The 18,312-nt window shown below is 40.6% G+C and overlaps 1 protein-coding gene and 1 long non-coding RNA gene across 10 annotated transcripts in view; both read left to right on the forward strand.

Moving 5' to 3' along the window:
- Positions 1-18,312, forward strand: part of sun1b (Sad1 and UNC84 domain containing 1b) — a 36,249-nt gene that overhangs the window by 11,582 nt on the left and 6,355 nt on the right. For 6 of the 9 annotated variants that reach the window (XM_077497266.1, XM_077497242.1, XM_077497232.1 and 3 more), the window contains 10 exons: positions 9,543-9,725; positions 10,397-10,644; positions 12,037-12,273; positions 12,368-12,505; positions 13,746-13,865; positions 14,477-14,560; positions 15,441-15,560; positions 15,653-15,746; positions 15,829-15,884; positions 18,061-18,239. In XM_077497266.1, coding sequence (XP_077353392.1) covers positions 9,616-9,725; positions 10,397-10,644; positions 12,037-12,273; positions 12,368-12,505; positions 13,746-13,865; positions 14,477-14,560; positions 15,441-15,560; positions 15,653-15,746; positions 15,829-15,884; positions 18,061-18,239 — 1,386 coding nt within the window. In that variant the 5' untranslated portion in view covers positions 9,543-9,615. Of the gene's footprint in view, positions 1-986; positions 1,159-9,158; positions 9,314-9,542; positions 9,726-10,396; positions 10,645-12,036; positions 12,274-12,367; positions 12,506-13,745; positions 13,866-14,476; positions 14,561-15,440; positions 15,561-15,652; positions 15,747-15,828; positions 15,885-18,060; positions 18,240-18,312 lie in introns of those variants that run through there. The other 3 variants (XM_077497258.1, XM_077497224.1, XM_077497250.1) reach the window with 3 other exon arrangements.
- LOC144002383 (uncharacterized) lies at positions 3,972-5,727 on the forward strand. The gene is made up of 3 exons (XR_013278722.1): positions 3,972-4,676; positions 5,117-5,331; positions 5,603-5,727. It is a non-coding gene; the product is annotated as an uncharacterized LOC144002383 (long non-coding RNA).

Genomic DNA, 18,312 nt, shown 5'->3' on the forward strand with positions numbered 1-18,312 from the left:
GCTCGATGAAGGAAAGTCAGGTGGAGAAATGAAAATTCTGTGGGAAGGAATATGAGGGTGTGATGGAACGATCCAAATCTGTGGCAAATTATCCTCGCCAAGAGGAAGCTGGATGGCAATTCAGCAGCCCGGCCCCTCTCTAGTCTCTACCATCCGAAATGCTTGTAAACACGGGCCTCTGTGTCTCAAGGGGATTTTCGTTGCTCTGTTGCAGTCTTGGGAAGATGGCAACGCGGTTGTTCTTATCTTCTCCCGCTTGATTCTGAGGGGAAATTATTACACTCTAAATTCACAGAATGGTTTCAGAGTGTTAAGAAAAACATCCCAGTTGTGATCTGCCTTGTGCTACTTTGCTACTTATTATTCCTGTGTATCCAGTGTTTGTCATTAGTGTACTGTATTGGGCAAGTCATGAATGTGATTCAATATCTGAAGTCTAGCCTGTTAAAAATATAAAAGTTGAACTCACAGGGATTACCATCCATCCATCCATCCATCCATCCATCCATCCATCCATCCATCCATCCATCCATCCATCCATTTTCCGCAACGCTTAGCCTGTCGAGGATCACAATGCAAATAAAATTAGAAGTTAGAGTTAGAAATATATTCCGAATAAAAACAACGAAAATTTAACAATTTAAATTAATTAATAAATTAACAAAAATTAAAAATGAATGGACTGTAAAAGATAAGGTCTGAGCAATTTTTAGCGTTGTCGTTTTGGCGTCTGCCAGTGAGTGAAATAGAACTTAAGAGTTATAATTAGACCTACAATTGAAATGAAAATTCATAATTTAATAAACTGTCATGGAAATGAAAATAAACTGTGGAAAATTAAAAAATAATAAAGTGGTGTACCGTAAAGCGTGTGAAACGGTATGAACAAGTATGAAGCCTCGTGTTATTGTTATTCCGGCGTCTACCAGCGATTGGTGCTGTCGCGCGTTTTCTCTCTTGGTCTTGTTGGTGCCACGCGCGTGACGAGGAGTTTCTGTTCCAACGGAAACTGTGGGCGCGTGCGTGACAGGCGAACGTTACACACAGTCCCAGTACGCAGACAGGCTGCTCTGCGTTGAGGGAAGTGTCATCAAGAAACTTTTACAAGATTTGGACTAAAACCCAACTACCGAGCCTGAACTCGGAGAGAGTCGCCGTGTAAGTGCTCAATTCTTTCTGTTTTTAATAGGCTCACCTGCGCCGTCAGGACTTTATGCTTTGTATTTTTAGCCTAGCCCGATCTAAATGCTCGACCTGGTTTACGTTGTTGGTTTTCAATGCTGTTTGAGGACTTTGTGCTAAAATGAAACTCGAACGCTAAGATGATTGTCGTGTCAAAACAGTTTGACTTGAATATGGTTGACTTTGAAGTTTGTTGCGATAATCAAGAGTTGAACGCGCTGCGTGCTTTTTGAGAAACTTCAAAGCGTATGAATTGACTTGGGTGTCCCCCAATTGCCCCGAGCCAGCTGGGATAGGCTCCAGCACGACCCTTGTGAGGAATGAGCGGTCAAGAAAGTGGATGGATGGATGGACGGATGGACAAATGGACGTGTGTGTGCTACAAATGGCTTGTGAGCCTACCAACATGTCTTTAAGAGGGTGAATAATCTTGCTGTTTTCATCTTTGGCAAAGAGAGCAAGCGCGCGGCTGCGCTTGTTTCTGACGTCACATAAGTTAACAGTGGATCGCGCATGCTCGCGTTTCGGCACCCGGGAATTCACTTTGAACGATTGCATAGTTTTCAAGGACTGAAGGATCTCCCCCGCCCCCCTCAAAATTAAAGGATAGAAATATCCAAAGTCTTTTTGTTTTTGCCTCATGTCAATTATGACATTGTACAAAATACAATCACTGAGGTCCCAGGTTAGACCACTAAGCCCCCAGACTTGTGAATATAACATAAGATAAAATAAATATGATAAAGAGGGCAATGGAATGCTTACATTTGAAAATGAAGAATGGAAATGCAAGAGGCCTCAGTTTCACGCTTTACAATACAAAATTAGTTTATACTTAAAAAAGAATACTATTCAAAAACACAGTCCAAACTCCAGCTCCAACTCCAAGAAAACTGAAGAAAAAAAACTTGAAGAGTTTATTCAAGTGCACGTACTAGCATGCACACCATGCACAAACTTGACACAGAGGCTGCAGTTACAAAAATGGCAAACTCGAAAAAGCACCTTTAATCAAAGACATTTTGTTAAAAAAATAAATAACAATAACAGAACCAATAACTGAATCACAAGCTTCTTGAGTGAGTGAGTGAGTGAGTGAAAAAATAAATCCGTGCGTGCTGTCAAGTTGCCACGGGAGTGATATCAGGCAGCTGACAAATTCGACCGGCCCCGTCTGCCGACAGTGAGTGACACGCCCCCCGCCAAGCCCCGCTCTGCAATTGGCTAGAGGGGTAAACAACTGTCTGTCCACAGAAACGTCCCGCTGTTGACAAAACAAATGCAAAATGTCAAAATACAGGCTGGGTTGGTGGGGTGGTTAGGAAAAAAAATCCATCATCCATTTTCTTAAAGGGATACTTGACTCATTGAACAATTTTCAACAGTTCATATTTTGTCCTGAATGATTTTGATAACTTTATTTTTCATGTATCTATTAGTACCTTTTAAAAAGTAATTTTTCTACTTGCTGTCTACAGATGATGGTATCACCTGTGCTGAGGAAGTAGGTAACAGGCTCAGGGCTCATCTGTTTTCTGAGTTTGGTCAGTAAACTGAGCCATGATTGGTTGTTACTAGGGGTGTTAAAAAAAATCGATTCGGCGATATATCGCGATACTACATCGCGCGATTCTCGAATCGATTCAATAATCGGCAGAATCGATTTTATTTATTTTTTATTTTTTTAGGATTCACACCTTGAGCATGGAAGAATGTTATATGAACGGCACATTAAGCCTTAATATTTTTATTTTAATGCTGTTCAAATGTGAAACAGATTGCAAACTGTTTGTGTACAGTGGCTCACGGTTATAAGCCTCAAGTTTTAGATAAATATATTCATACAAATCTTACAGTGTACATGTACAAATTTACTGATAGTATTTTCTAAATTTGAATGGAAAAAAATCGCAACAATCGACTTATAAATTCGTATCGGGATTAATCGGTATCGAATCGTGACCATTCGTATCGGGATTAATCGGTATCGAATCGAATCGTGACCTGTGAATCGTGATACGAATCGAATCGTCAGGTACTAGGCAATTCACACCCCTAGTTGTTACCTTCCTTAGCACAGGTGATGTCATCATCCATCACCAGCAAGTAGAAAAATTGCTTTTTAAAGGTACTAATTGTGCATGAAAAATAATTAAGTTACCACATTAATTGTAGACAAAATATGAACTTTTTACTGCTGAAAATGGCTCAATGATCAAGTATCCCTTTAACTGCTTCCTCACAAGGGTCGCAGGGGTGCTGGAGCCTATCCCAGCTGGCTTCGGCCTGGAGGTGGGGTACACCCTGAACTGGTAGCCAGCCAATCCACGGCACAGGATGACTTTTCTTTGCAGCTAATTTAGTTAGTCTTTGTATGAAGAGTGCTGTGTCTGAGAAAGTTTGAACTTTTGGCATGCATTTTAACAATACTGTACCTCACTTGTGGTATTGATTTATTAACAACCTAAACTGAAAAGAGGTGTGAATACATGACATGTTCAGATTTGAAAACCAAATTTTGCTGGCTAGAGCTGGTTCGAATTCAAAAACTACGGAAGAGCATAAGGGCCAGCGAAGGGGAAACAAAAGGTTGGCAGGATTCTCACTTTATTCTCAGAATTCAGACTATTTTAATGGACAACCAGACTGTCTGTCCTACAGCTTTTGGATCAAATAGCTTAAATGCATTGTACACCCCCCCCCCCCCCCCCCCCCCCCCCCCCCCCCCCCCCCCCCCAAATATGCAAAAAAGGCAGCATGTGAGTGGGTGGTACATCCACTCAGTGGCAGCAAACCAACATGTATTGTATTGGTGGTGTAAATCAACTTGTCTTTCTGATGGAGAGAATTAACTGTTTGGAATGAATGCAATGAATAATGTGCACTAGTTGGTCTTGCTGCTGTCATTTAAGCAGCGTCTGATGTTGATTTACACATAGAATGAATGAAGTACAGTGCTACCGTCCTTAAGTTTGTTGTTCATTGACCAAGCTCTTAATTCAGCTTATTAGTAGGTCTCGATGGATACAGATTTTCTTTTAGGCCGATGCCAATTTTTGACAGAAGAAAATACAGATAAATGTTTTGTTTTTTGGCCGATTATTTAAAAAAAAAAAAAAAAAAAATAGAATGCAAAAATACATCCCCCCCAATGCATCTCTATTGCCGTCAGCTATATGCAGATATTTTTGCTATAGGTCGCTTGCACATGTCGTCACTTCCGCCTCGGATTTCTCGTAGTCGCCATGCTGGGTGGCCTCCATTTACGTAGCGATTCGGTCTAACACGTATCTATCACGTTTGTTTTCTGCGTTTAAAATTGTACATTGTTGCTGCATCGTTGGCTGTTCGAACAAAGCCAAGGGGGAAAATGGTCGGTCTTTTTTCCGAATTCCGAAAATAATTAGGAACCAGGGCCTGGAGACAGAGGAGTGCGGACTCCGGAGGGAAGTCGTTACTTTGGGCTCGTGTGTGCAGCGATCACTTTGTGAGCGGTAAGCTTGTTTACCTTTATTTAATGCATGAGGATTAATAACGTTTCGACCGCCCATATATGGGCAAGTTGCTTATGTTTTGGATTCATGAGCAAGCAAGTTCGGTAGTACAAGCTGGCTAGCGGACGTTAGCCGAAAGCTAACATCGAACATTTTCACCCAAGTAGTGCCAGTGCAAAGTGTTTACTGCTGAAATTGGATTGATTAGTCTTGGGCTCTTAATGCCGATAACATGTTTTTTGGTGGCAAAATGTAAACTTGGAAAAAAAAGAGACAGAAGGGGCTGATGCAAGAAAACAGACCCCCGGGGGTGATGCAAGAAAACAGAGCCCCGGTAGCCTACACATCATGCTAAAGAACCTATTCACGGCCACCCTACTGCGGTAAAATAACCAGTCTTTCCATATTTTATTTGTTTATATATTTGTTTATTTTAACAGGTCGCCCTGCGCCCGTTTTTCTGTCCAATCATCCCGACTGGGCTCCAACATTATAGTTGGGTCCCAAGTTACAACATCTATGTCTCAGATATGAACGTGCACAGGAGAGACAAGCAAAGAAAAGACGACTCGAAGTGGCAGAGATTGTTGCAGTTATGCAGCCAGATGGCTCCAGTAACCTGTACCCTCAAGTACTGCTGACATCATTGACTCTGGTATGCCACTCAGAATTCATTACATGATATATTGTATGCATGAGTGAATGTATGTGTTTGTTTGTGTGTGTACACGCACCTTATATTTTAGAGACATTTGGAAGTGTTTATAGAAATAAGTATTTGCCTGTAGCAATGTTCATACATTAAAAAATGCAACAAAATGTGTACATTTCTTTTACACTGACAAAAAAACTATACTACTTTACTATATTAAGCCTATTACTGGTACCGTATTTTTTTGTGATTTTTTATTTATTTTTTTCTTTAGGGATCTCATGCCACACCGACTTGATTGCCAATGACATGATGGAAACGAAGGCGAGCATCAAAGCATTGGAGGAGGACAACATGCGACTGTTTGTTTGGCGCTAATAAAGGCAGCGTTTATACAAATTCTATTGTTGGGTTTGTTTACAAAGCTATACATAAGACAAATGACAGGATTTGACTCAATGTGCAATATGGTCCCTCTTAAAGTAATGGCATAAATCTCTATTATTTCTAAAAGCACAAAAAATGAAGTGAATAATGATTAGATGTAGTAATTTCAGGGTTAAAAATTGAACTGTTAATTAATGTAGTTTATTTTAGCACAGGTGCCTACCATCCTGAGATGACGGTATGATGTAATGTTGATGGGGTACGCAATGACTTTCATTATGCTATGTACAGAGGAAAAAGTTGCTCTCTTTTAAATTTGTTTAATGTAAGACAAGTACCAGTACTGTGTTACAGTTTTCCCAATAATCCTTGTTTCACACTTGTCACAAAACCACTGTCCTTTTGGCAGTCTAGATTGACACACTTCAAGTGATATCATTTGATTTTACAATCTGCTGCAGCACAAAAAACTACTTTATTCCGCATCTTTGAAGTACATGAGCAAGTGGTAGGTGACAGCGGCTGAGCAGGAACACTGGAAGTCCACTGCTGATCTAGTAAATGCTCTCCCGAGCAGTTCAGGTCAGGAGGGGATTTTGGGAAAAAAAAACTCTGGCTTTTCCAACTGGCCAAAACGAGCGATCTGGGTGGACTCGCTCAATCACACTTTGTCCACACCACAAAGTCGCAGAAGTCCGTCCAGTTAAACTCATCTGTGCCTGAATCTGAAAATATTACAAACATTGTAATGAAAATATGAAACATAGAATTAAATAAGAAACTACAAAAAGTAAAGCCATACATACCTGGTAATACTATTGGTGTTGTCGTGACAAGTGATGGGAATTGTTGCCATCTGGCACCAGACAGAAATTGGGTGTTGTGACAGCCTCCTTAACCGTGAGATCATAAGAAAAGCTGTCAGTATGCTCAGTAGTTACCATGAACACGTTTTATTGTACTGGAAACTGAAACTAAAAATACGTCCTCTGAGAGTGGTTAACCTTAACCATTTAGAATAAGTTGATTAAGTAACATGTAACTAGTGAAAGGGTAGCATTAAATTTAATTAAGCCACGGGGAGGCTGTGCATAGTTACTTTTTATTCTTATACGCTCTGCCATATTTGCCTGTTATAAAATTGTTAGAAAAACCACATCAGGTAAACCCAGCTGTGCATGTAAACACAATGATAACAGGAAGCCTGAGAACAAATCAACATTTTTGTGTGCAGAATTACCAACACCATGTGGTTTACTTACGTGCAACAGCAATCGTTTCTTCTGATGCGATGTTAAAGTTTACACTCTGTATCCACCCGCTTACAAAATAATTGTAAGCCTCCAGGGATTTGTTGGCGTGTTATGGAGCATGTTGTCAACACGAGGTAGGGAAAGATGTCCAGAGATGTCACATTTGGCCAGCAAGCTTTCTCCGTCAAAAAAAAAATCACCCTTGGTCAGGACGTAATTAGGATCAATCCCGCCACACAGAGACACCTTCTGCCTGTATCGTTGTTTTTGATCTTCCGGTAAATCGTGAAAATACTGCGAAAATTACATCAGGTTGATAAGCTTACCGTGTAACTCGCGAGTGTACCTTGTGAACCGGCGGACACCCAATATGGCGCCCGAAGGAAAAACTCCCATGATGCATTACGATGTGCAAGCGACCTATTAGCATGCTATTCCCGACTGTAAAGACTTTTTGGTTTGTTCAATTATCTTTTTTCCATTTGTTCATAAAATGCATATTTTGTATAGAACACACAATACTAAAGGACACATAGTTTCAGAAAGTATTTACCTGTGGTTCATGTGTACCAGTCATGTTTGTTGCCTTCATGCTGTTTCAAAGTAACTGTGGACCCACACCCAGCTTAGCTCCCCACCTGCTCCCTCAAGCTAAAGCAAACAGCCAACTTTGTCTGATAAGAAAGACACTTTTGGAGTTGTGTGCCTGTGACGCAAGACAGCCGGCAGTGCCCACTGTGTGTGGGAAGGGTATCAAAAAACCTCGCATTATGCAAGGAGAGGTTCCTGGAAGCCGAGCGTCCAAATGCGAGCATCTTTGTTGTCTATGATGGGTGTCTGTCCGCTTCGCTTGCTTCTAAAATCAGTCTCTGCGCTCTCTATTTATGTAACTGATGTGGGCTGTGGGAGCCACATGAGAGTGAGTGGTGGGCTTGTGTATCGATGCATGGAATAACCAGAAAAGAAAACAATTAGCCGCTGATCAGACACAGCCTTGTGTACCGCTGTTGTAACCATAAATACCTTTGATTAAAAATCAACTTGTTTGACTGCTACATATTTTTTTTGTACCCAAATAAGGCATAATAGTAGCTTGTAAAATTTCAGAGACTTTAGTATCAGTGGCCTGCTCATTATGGCGCTTGGATACCTTGGACTAGTTATTTGTACAGAAGAATGCTCTCGTTGGTTGTACATGAGCCATGTAAGTTTGTTGGAGATCCATTTGAAGCAGGATGCTGAGTAAACACGAAAGCACATAATTGGATGGAGGTGGCAGTGTGTAATCCTCAAGCTTTGGATCAGAGGGCAGGTTCAGAGACGTGCACACGTACACTCACTGGCCACACGAGGTACTTAGGATTGTACAGGTAAAATGTATAGTATTCCACTGCATCAAACTGGCAGCTGTTTCCAATAATTTCTCAATAATACACCTGCTTTATGAGTATGTCTTTGACAGTGTCAATCAAAACTGAGCATTAATGTTTTGTTATGATTGCGTTCATTCAGCAGTGCTTGGTGAAGGTTCCATGCTTTTCCCACAAGATCATAATGTTTACCTCCTGGAGGTGTCTTTAAGGGCGACAGTGCAGGATTAGCATATGTGTTTCACAGAAGATCTGGGCTTGAATCCCTATGCCAGGGGTCTCCAAGTTGGGTCCTCGAGAGCCCCTATCCAGCCTGTTTTCCATGTTTCTCTCCACTAACACACCTGATTCATGATCGGGATCGTTATCAGGCTTCTGCAAGGCTTGCTGATTAGCTGATCATTAGATTCAGCTGTGCTGAAAGATGGAGACTTGGAAAACAGGCTGGATAGGGGCTTTCAAGGTCCCAACTTTGAGACCCCTGCCCTATGTGTAGTTTGTTTGTTTGTTCAACCCGTGCTTGAGTGTTTTCCAGGTGTCCTCCACATTCCAATTTGATGTTAAATTCATTTAGGACTAATTTGCCCACCCATAGAATTTTTGACTGTAAGAAAATGGATGAATGAGTGTCATTTTTTGATACATTTATATTTTATTTACCTCTTATGCTCCCTGTTTTAGAGGAAATTACTTGTAATCCTAGTAGCGCATCCAGAGTGTTCCACTGTTCTCAGTGTTTGTGTTGGCGTGTGTGCCTCCAGCGCTGTGCCAGGTGGGTGTGTCCCTGTGACTCAGCGCAGCGTGATCCATGGCAACCTTCAATTTACAACTTTCATGCTGCGTTTTGGATCACCGCACGCTGCATTGCTTTTGTTTGTCAATTTGAATGCTTTCGGGATGTTTATGCGGCGAGTGTTTCCAATTAGGCCGCCAAGCTGCCTCCTCTGTTGTCTCGTTTTCCGTTTTGCCTCCTGGGTGAGTCACTTCCTGTTGGGTAAACTGCCAGCTCCAGTGAACAGCAGTGTGACAGCTTTGCTATCTCGCTCAATGGGCACTCTGTCCTGGTCCTGGGTTGGTTTTCTTTGATTCTGTCAAAATGAAGGCTTCTCTAAAGTACAGTCTGTGTCCTCATTTGAAGTGGTCCTCCATTTCTCGCTGACATAGCTTTTATTATTCCCATGTGCTTGTGTCCTGGTTTTCCCAGCTCCAGCTACTCGACAGCAGCGTTAGAGTTTGAGAAGGAGCACCAGATTGCCCCTGTGTACGAGTCACCCAGGATGGCACGGCGGAGCCTGCGTCTGCAAGCCGTTACCGGTCACCATGGCAACGATAGCCTTGTGGACTACACCCAGAACCAGAGCAGCTATTCTAGCAGGAAAGAATCACGGTGAGTTTCCTAATATCTACATGCTGGTATAACAGTGGCACCTTCAAGTTGGGCCACTATCCATTTTGTGAAGTAACTGTTTGGATAGAGCCATGGTGATAGGATCTGTATCTTCTATTGTTTTTCTTCACACAAAAGAATTTTAATAATCCTTCACTTCCCCTTCACTTAAAGAACAAAGGAGATGGCAATGAAATTATGATGATGATGATGATGCTTAATATTTTAGTTATCGGCCCGGCCGATTATCGGTCTATCTCTAATATCCAAGGATTCAAAGACTTTCTTTTCTCAAAATTAAAAGATACAAACATCCAAGATAGGTATATATAAACGAAAAGGTTAATGCTTTACAGCAGTTGTAAACAAGTAAGAATGGTTTTATTATTGACACATAAATCTATACAATAGCCTTGTATACTTCATGAAATGTTTTGATATGGACTTCTTAATTGCGAAAGTTTGTGCGTAAGTGGCACCCACTTAAAATGAATCGGGGAAGGGGTTAATTATTGCATGCGTTATATATATTTTTAAATAATGTGCAGATTAATCGGTAATCAACATTTTTTTCTGCCAATAAACAGAAATGCATAAAAAATGCATATCGTTCGGGCCCTACAACATACCATAATAATCCACATTTGTGCTTCCGCTGTTCTATCTGCCAGCACGCTGCGGAGCAGAATGCTGCAGTCCAGTTCCAATAGCAGGTCTTTGTCCTTGAGCCAAGCTGGCACGCCGAGGAAAAACCTCAACTTCTCCGCCGTCAGTACCCCGATGGACAGCAGCACCAGGATGGATGAAAGCAATGCAGCGTTTGATGCCAGCCTGCACAGCGGCGCCACAGACCAATCACACCTGAGACAGCGCACCGTCACTACGACCACAACCACTACGGCCGTCGATGGCATCTGGGGTCAGTTTGGAAAATATTTACAAATGAAATGAACATGTCATGACTCTGTCGCCTTATTACAAAGAGTGGTAAGAAATGTAAATAAACAAAAAATTATAGCAGAGGGGGGGCACGTCAATGAATTGTGAGCGTCTGTCATTCGTCAACAATCGGGCCGCCCTTCTGTTATCGATATGTAAATATTTCGAGTCGAACCAAATCGTAATCTGACAATGGGCAGAGAAATGGCAGTGTGCACACGGTCCTAACTGCCGCAAATACCACCGCACACGGCAAACAGACTTTGCCTTTTTAAGGCCCTTGTCGTCACTTCAACTCGAGCTCTGCAACACGGCCCGCTATCAGTATTGGGACAGAGTCAGAAGAGAGAGTGCTTGGAGAATGATGTGTTAGAAATGTAACATTCTTGGTAAATGTATACTCACTTGTTTCCGGAAGAAGAAAAAGAGTGGCTTGGCCCCGTCCCAGGAAAGAAGTACTGTAACTAACTAGGTTGTGCGTTGCTTTTGTTTCCGTGAGGTAATAATTAAAATCACGATTAGGACGATCATCTATTTTTTGGTACAAGACAAGGAAATGTTTAAATATAAAAATTATAATTATGTAAGTACCTTTTGATGAAACAATTTATTAAAGTAGTGATTTTGAAATTTTAAAAAAGGTGCAAATATATTAATCTAAACAACTCAAATGTCGTATTAGTAATTTTTTTGGACGATTATGCTGATATTGTGATCTGTAAGAAATGAAACTATAATTGAATTTCGATTAATTGCACACCTACATCACGCCATTCATGGGAAGGGAGAGGAGAGCGTGAGCAGGTAGTTGAGGTGAGTGTTGGGGAGGTTGTTGCTCGTGTCTGTACTTTCGCCTGTTGTTCGTTTTTTGGTGTCGGCTACGACCACCTTAGCTGTTTGTGTGCTTAATGCTTAGAATAAAGGTCAGATCAACCAACCAACGTCAACGTCCGTTTATACTGACCCAGTTATTGAATAACGACGAACCAAAACACACTTTTAGCAATGCTTAGTTTGTCAAGTTTTGTAACTTTCCCATAATAGTTAATCGTCAACAAAATGGTTGTCTGTCATTGATGGGTTGATGGAGATTCTGTCATGACTGACCGAATCATAGTTACATGCACTGAAAACATTGCAATATAGCAAAAAAAATATTCTGCAACCCTATGATATTGAAAGTAGATGTACACACAGCAACAATGTATGGATACTGTATTCAAACTTGCAAGACCCAAAGAAATACAGTTAATGCAGTGATATGCTTAATAATATTGTTTCTACTAAAACACTGGCCCGGTCCCAGGAAAGAAGTACTGAACATTAATATTACCGTGGTGTCATTTTAAATCTACGTGTCTGGTGCCCTCAGGCAGGACAGCCCACTTCGACCACAGCTCGTCGAACATCAACGGCGACGTCAGCGCTTCCAAGTCCCACATGACGCTTCCCAACGGTTACATCTGCAAAGACTGCTCCTTCCATTCGGAAATAAATGACTCCCTCATCTCGCACGACGCCGATGATGTGTGCACGGATGCCGCGTCTTACTCATCGTCACCGTTCACAAGTATATACTCCAGAGACCGCAGTCGCAGTCGCAAGACGGGTGCGGAAATATAAGCATTGAAGAAGTTTGCATCAAATGCACACTGCTGGATGGTTGATTTGATACATTGATATATTTTTTTTTTTCTCCTTAGGTGTCCTAACGTCAGTGTCTAATACATGTGTGCATCTGAGCAAAAAACTCCTGGCTCCTTTTGTGTCCATCGTCACTATGCTCTACAGCAGCGTGCTCTGGCTGCGCACACGAACCAGGAGTGGCACGCAAGCAACAGGTAGACGCATCACCGTATCCTCCTACATTTTGTCTTCATAAGAGATTGCAAATATTGTGCTTTTGTAGAGTAGCGCTTCACTAACTTTTTACCACACCCACTGTAACGACTAGGGCTGCTCGATTATGGGGTAAAATAATAATCATGATTATTTTGGCAATAATGGAAATCACAATTATTCGAACGATTTTTTTAGAGAGAATAAGAATATGTTTAAGCATTTAAAAATATTAAGATAAAAAAAAAAAAAATGAAACACTATAATTATGTAAGTTAATTTTGAACCAAACAGAATTTACAACATAATATATATTATCATATTTATTTATTATTGTTGGCAAACACTTGAAGTTGGAGTGCAGCATGTGCACTGTGCAGTAGGATGATTTTTTTTTTTCCTGGTACAAAACAAGAAAATGTTTAAACGTAAAAAAAGCTAATAAAAATATTAAAACAAATAAAATGATTTGAAACACTAATTATGCAGGTACAAAACAAGACAATGTTTAAACGTAAAAAAAGCAAATACAAATATTCAGACAAATAAAATTCTTTGAAACACTATGCAAGTTCCTTTTAGATGAAACAAAATTTATTAAATTTGTTATTTTAAAGTTTAAAAAATGTGCAAATGTATACATTTAAACAACTTAAAAATGAGTATTCATATTTTTTTGTTTTTTTACAAATATGCTGATTTTGTAATTGTGGAGTGAGTAGAGCTGCACAATATTGGAAAATCATGCAATATACGATATAGTTGCTGAATTTAGTGATATCGATATTATTGTGATATTTAACATGTATCTAAGGAAATAACATTTTTTGATGAAATGAAAGAATAAAAATTTTCATGCACATATTCTTAGTTCATTAATTGTAATTCCATTTTGATAATGTTCAACTATTTTATGGGTGTCCACATTTTAGTTAGCGGCTGACTGGTCAAATTCAGATAAAAGCATAAAATTCTGTATGAAACTTATCGCATGTCTTTGAGATATGCACATTGCATGGGCCAATATCACGATAACGATATTTTTTCAATTAATTGCACAGCCCTAGTAATGACCAACATTAAAATAGTCTATTTGGTGCCCCAAGTGTTGGGTTTTATTCCTAATTGTTAAATTATAATATATGGGTATATTGGAAAATATTTTTACTATGATGTTTTCCCCCCCTGTGCAGTTATTGCTGTGTGTGTTTTGACTAAGCGTCTGTGTCCGCTTGTTTCCAGCCGGTGCGTTTGCGTCATGTACGGACTCGTTGAGACAAACGGCGTCCTCCGGTTTGTCTCAAGTGTCGCTACTCAAGCGCAAGGTGATGGGTGACATGTCTAAAGACTCTCAAGTACAAGGTAACGCCCCTTTCTTACATGAACACAAGGTCATAGCTCCCAGCCGTCTTCTTGACTTCTGCTGCTCCGTCGTTTCTCTCATGAGTGTCATTTTCGGATAAATATGTAAATTAAATTGACTGTCTCAACTTTGACTTGGGGAAAATCTGGTGCGTTGCTTCTCAACTATTTTTAAGTCAAAACACAGCAAGTTGGGTGTATCTAGAAACCCGGGGTGAGCAAACATTTGTGTTAAAGGACCCATCCACACCTGCTTTAAAACGTATTTGGAAACTCTGGCAGTTGAGTTGACCGGAGGTTAGGTTCATGAAGGTTATCTTTTATTCCTGGTAGTTAATATTTATACCGACAGGTTGTGAGTGAAGGATGACATTCAATACATTGATGCTGTACTGTATTACATTTTTCAGGGACATTTTTTTTCAGTCCTTTCATTTATTTTGACTTTCATTTTATTGTGTTTTATTTTATTACTCAAATTGTGTTACCTTTGAACCTAAGGGGAGCAGCCATCCAAATTTCATTGTATACCTGTTGTACAATGACAATAAAGGCTTTCTATTCTGTTGTTGTCATTTTACAAATACAAATGTGCTTTGTGTGTATTTCAGTTCACTCCAGTTATTGTGGGAGCATGAATGTCAACGATCTCGCAACAGATGATGCATCACATCTCAATCTCAATGGTTCCCAATGTAAGCACACACACAGATGCTTACACACACACACACACACACACAGCCTGTTGTCTGCTGATTGACAGAGTTAATGTGACCTGCGGAGGTTATGTGAACCACTTTGGCTGGTTAGCAACTTGTTGACTCATTAGTGATAGATGTCTATTTTTTTTTTTTAGTCCAACATGCAAGCTGACACCGTACTTGCCCCACCAAATCATAACATCATAAACATAACTAATATAATGTTGGCAGTGATGGTGGTTGACTTGCAAGTTGTTCTAATTTAAAATGTGGCCGTAATAAAACCCTTGAGTAACTGCACAGGCAGTGTTACATTTTAATACTGGTCGTAAGTAGAGACAAAAGTTAGCCACTAAAAAAAATAAAGGGGTTAGAAATTGTTATGCCTAAAAGTCCTATTTCAATATTTTTGGAAAACCAGAAAAAGCAGCAAATTGCACAAACAAGAGGAGTCCAATTGCTTTTGTTCAAGCGTAGCGTGACCTTCATGACCGAGAAGCTACACAGACATGAAGAAGAGGCTACATTTTTAACAAGCACTTCACTATTATATCTTGATTTTGTCACATTAAGTTAAAATGACTTTGGGAAATTCTAGGCTAACAAAGTGGCAGTCTAAGTGTCGTCTTCTACTTTTGAGGCATGTTTTGTTCCACAAGATCGTGTGCCAAATAATTCAACTTTTTTGGAGGATGTTCAACATTTGTCCCAAATCTGAACAAAAATTGATTTACTTGCAGACACATATAAACAGTATGTTGGCGGGGGCGTTGTGGAGCCTTCTGGCTTACACAGGTTGACCGGCGCTCCTCTCGGTGCCAAGATGACGACGATTAGAGCGCGAGCGGTGACTAATTAGTGCTTCCGTTTCCAGGTTACCGCTTCCTCCAGCCGGGTCATTGTGTGGTGCGAGGCGCGAAAGCGTTGGGCTCAGGCGTTGGGACGCTGACGCAGCGACTGCTCACACTGCTGTGGACGATCCTCGCAGCTCCAGGTTGGTCATGTGTCCTCTTGTTGACATAGAGTCTTCTTGGCTTTGAGGTTGTGATGACGCACCCGTTTCTGTTTTGATGTCAATCCGCACAGTGAAGGCAGGCCAGGGTCTACTGTGGTTTCTTGCCAGTGGCTGGTACCACCTTGCGACCCTCATGTCTCTACTCAATGTCTTCTTTATGACAAGGTAAGTGCAGCTATCCAACTCTTTTACTTCATTTTTTATCAATAAAATGTCAGTTTGCGTAATTTGCTGACATTATTTGTAGATGCCTTCCCAAACTCTGGAAGCTGCTGCTTCTTCTGCCGCTGCTGCTCCTCTTAGGTGAGTTGTGAAGAATTGATGCAAAACCAAATGATGGGAAATGTGTTTTGCAGCACATTCGTCATTAACGTGGTGAAAAGGATTGGGATGCAGTGATAATTTCTTCAGTGAAAATTTTTCGTCACAATTTTTTTTTTCCCCCCAGACGAAAATTAAAATAGAAGCCATTCATTGAGACAAGAACCATAGGTACAATTGACTGACAATTTCGTCAATGACTAAAACGAAAATGAAAACAACACAGTGACGAAAATTCACACAATCCAATCAGAAGGAAAGAAACGTGGGTGGGGGTAAAAGAACCACTCAGAAACTGTTAACTGCACTTTATTTAATCTTCAAACATTTTTTATATTCATTGTGCAGCTGTAATATTAATCTCAAGCAATTATGCACTTTTTTTATTTAGGTGAAAGCTAAGTTATATTATTGTCAGTTCAATATGTTTCATAATAAAGACACCGGTGTATTAAATGTGTTTCATGTGTTCAACTACAGTTACAAATAGGTGTGTTATAATTTTCTGTATAAAAGTTAAAATGTATGCTAAGGAAAATATCGACTAAACTGTCAATTAAATCGACAAAAATTGCTCCTTATTTTTGTCGACTAAAATTGTATTAAACCTCAAATGCAATCAGATGACTAAATTATGACTAAAACTAATTAATTTTAGCCAAAAACTAAAACTAAATTAAAATTTCTTGTTAAAATTAATATTCATGGGATGAATATATTAACCTTGCTCTCGCAAGATGATTTCTCGCACTATTTGTGAGTTCACAAACTCCGGAGAATACATCTTGTACCACTCCCATTGATTTCCACCAATCTGAATCACTGGTAGTTGGACCAATCACAGAGCGACATTGTGTTTGGGGGGCGGGATATGCAGCTTTGATGAAACCAGGAAGCCGACGCCAGAGCTAACAAACACACCCAACATGGACAAACGGACGCTGCTTAATTCTGTTCTTGCAGAATTAATCACCGTTTCCTTGTTGAATGTTGAACAGTGAGAGGCGCTCCGTGCATTTCTAGCTGGTAAGATGTTCGCGCATTCCCTCTTTCGGCAAAAACGAAGATGAAATTTTGGTTAAAACAAACGTGTAGAATGACGCATCATCCAATTATCTCGAATTATTGTTCAGAATGTCTGTGGAGAGGTACCAGATGGATATTGCGGAGAACTCCATGAGTGAAGCGCATTATCAATCTGGCTATTGCCAGGTTATGAATATGTACTTTCCAAGTCCATTTCCAGTGGGTGCCTCTAAATCTTCGACTTGCGCCCCCAACAACAACAACAACAAAAAATTCAGGCTAGAGCACCCTCTTCCAGTGACCCAGTTAAAGAAGCATTGTCAGAACACAGCAATTAGCAACCAAACACAAATTTCAAAACATTTATTTTTTATACTACTGCCTATCTAGTGAAGCAGTAGATTTCCTAACCAGCACACGTCTCAAGTGTACGCTGCAAATCAGGAGCTGCAATCGGGTCAATATTATATTTCTCTCTCAACTCAATCACTCCGTGCGCTCATAACGGACACTACAGCTTGCTTTTGGGAACTGCACTGGTGCCTTGAAGACTTTAAATCATGGTGTCACCAAGCTCATAACTCAGTTGACTCTTAATGAAATTATACCCATTGAAATCATTTCAAATCTCTTCCGCCCCCTCCACCTCCCAAATAAAGAAAGTTATTACACTGTGGGCCAGATCCACTGAATGTTTGCGTAGCTTTTGTGCAACGCTATTGGGTATAAATGGTGCAATCGGGGAGCGTCTAATCCACTCAGCACGCGCAGATGAGGAAATTATCAGTACTGACTTCACTGTCAATCAGATGCACCCCGGTGAGGTCATTTGCATACATTTGCAAGCTGCAGGTGCAGTTGTGGAGAAATATTTAGCACTCTTAGCAGACGCAGCACATCCTCATGTCGATTCGGCCCTGTGCTTTAATTAAGTGGGTGTGGCCTTTGACGTCAAGAGCGCTGCCTCCAGCTCCTGTTGGGAATCCTCCATGCTCCTTGCCAGGGCTTGATCATTAATCCTTTTCACATTGATGACCTTGAAAAAAAAGAGTTGCGTATTAAATTGCAATACTGAGTGGAAAATTGCTTTTTCGTTATTTTTACCTATTATCAAGCATTTGTTGTTGTTCAGCTTGGTGGCTGTGGGGTCCGTCCGCCGCTGTCCTGCTTTTATACCTACCGGCCGTAAACCTCACCGAGTGGCGTCCTTCCTCTCCCATCACGTACATGTCGAACTGGATGCCAGCCTCTGCTCCAGTTCCTGCAGAGTTACCCCAGGGTCAGACCGTAGCCCCCGTGTCACAAATACCGGTAGGTTGGATTCTCGGAAAAGTCAAGATTTTTGTTCATCTTGGATGGCTTGTCCTCTGAATTTATTACCCTT

This window comes from Festucalex cinctus, chromosome 1, assembly GCF_051991245.1.
Source record: "Festucalex cinctus isolate MCC-2025b chromosome 1, RoL_Fcin_1.0, whole genome shotgun sequence".
In the NCBI taxonomy this organism is placed as follows: Eukaryota; Metazoa; Chordata; class Actinopteri; order Syngnathiformes; family Syngnathidae; genus Festucalex; species Festucalex cinctus.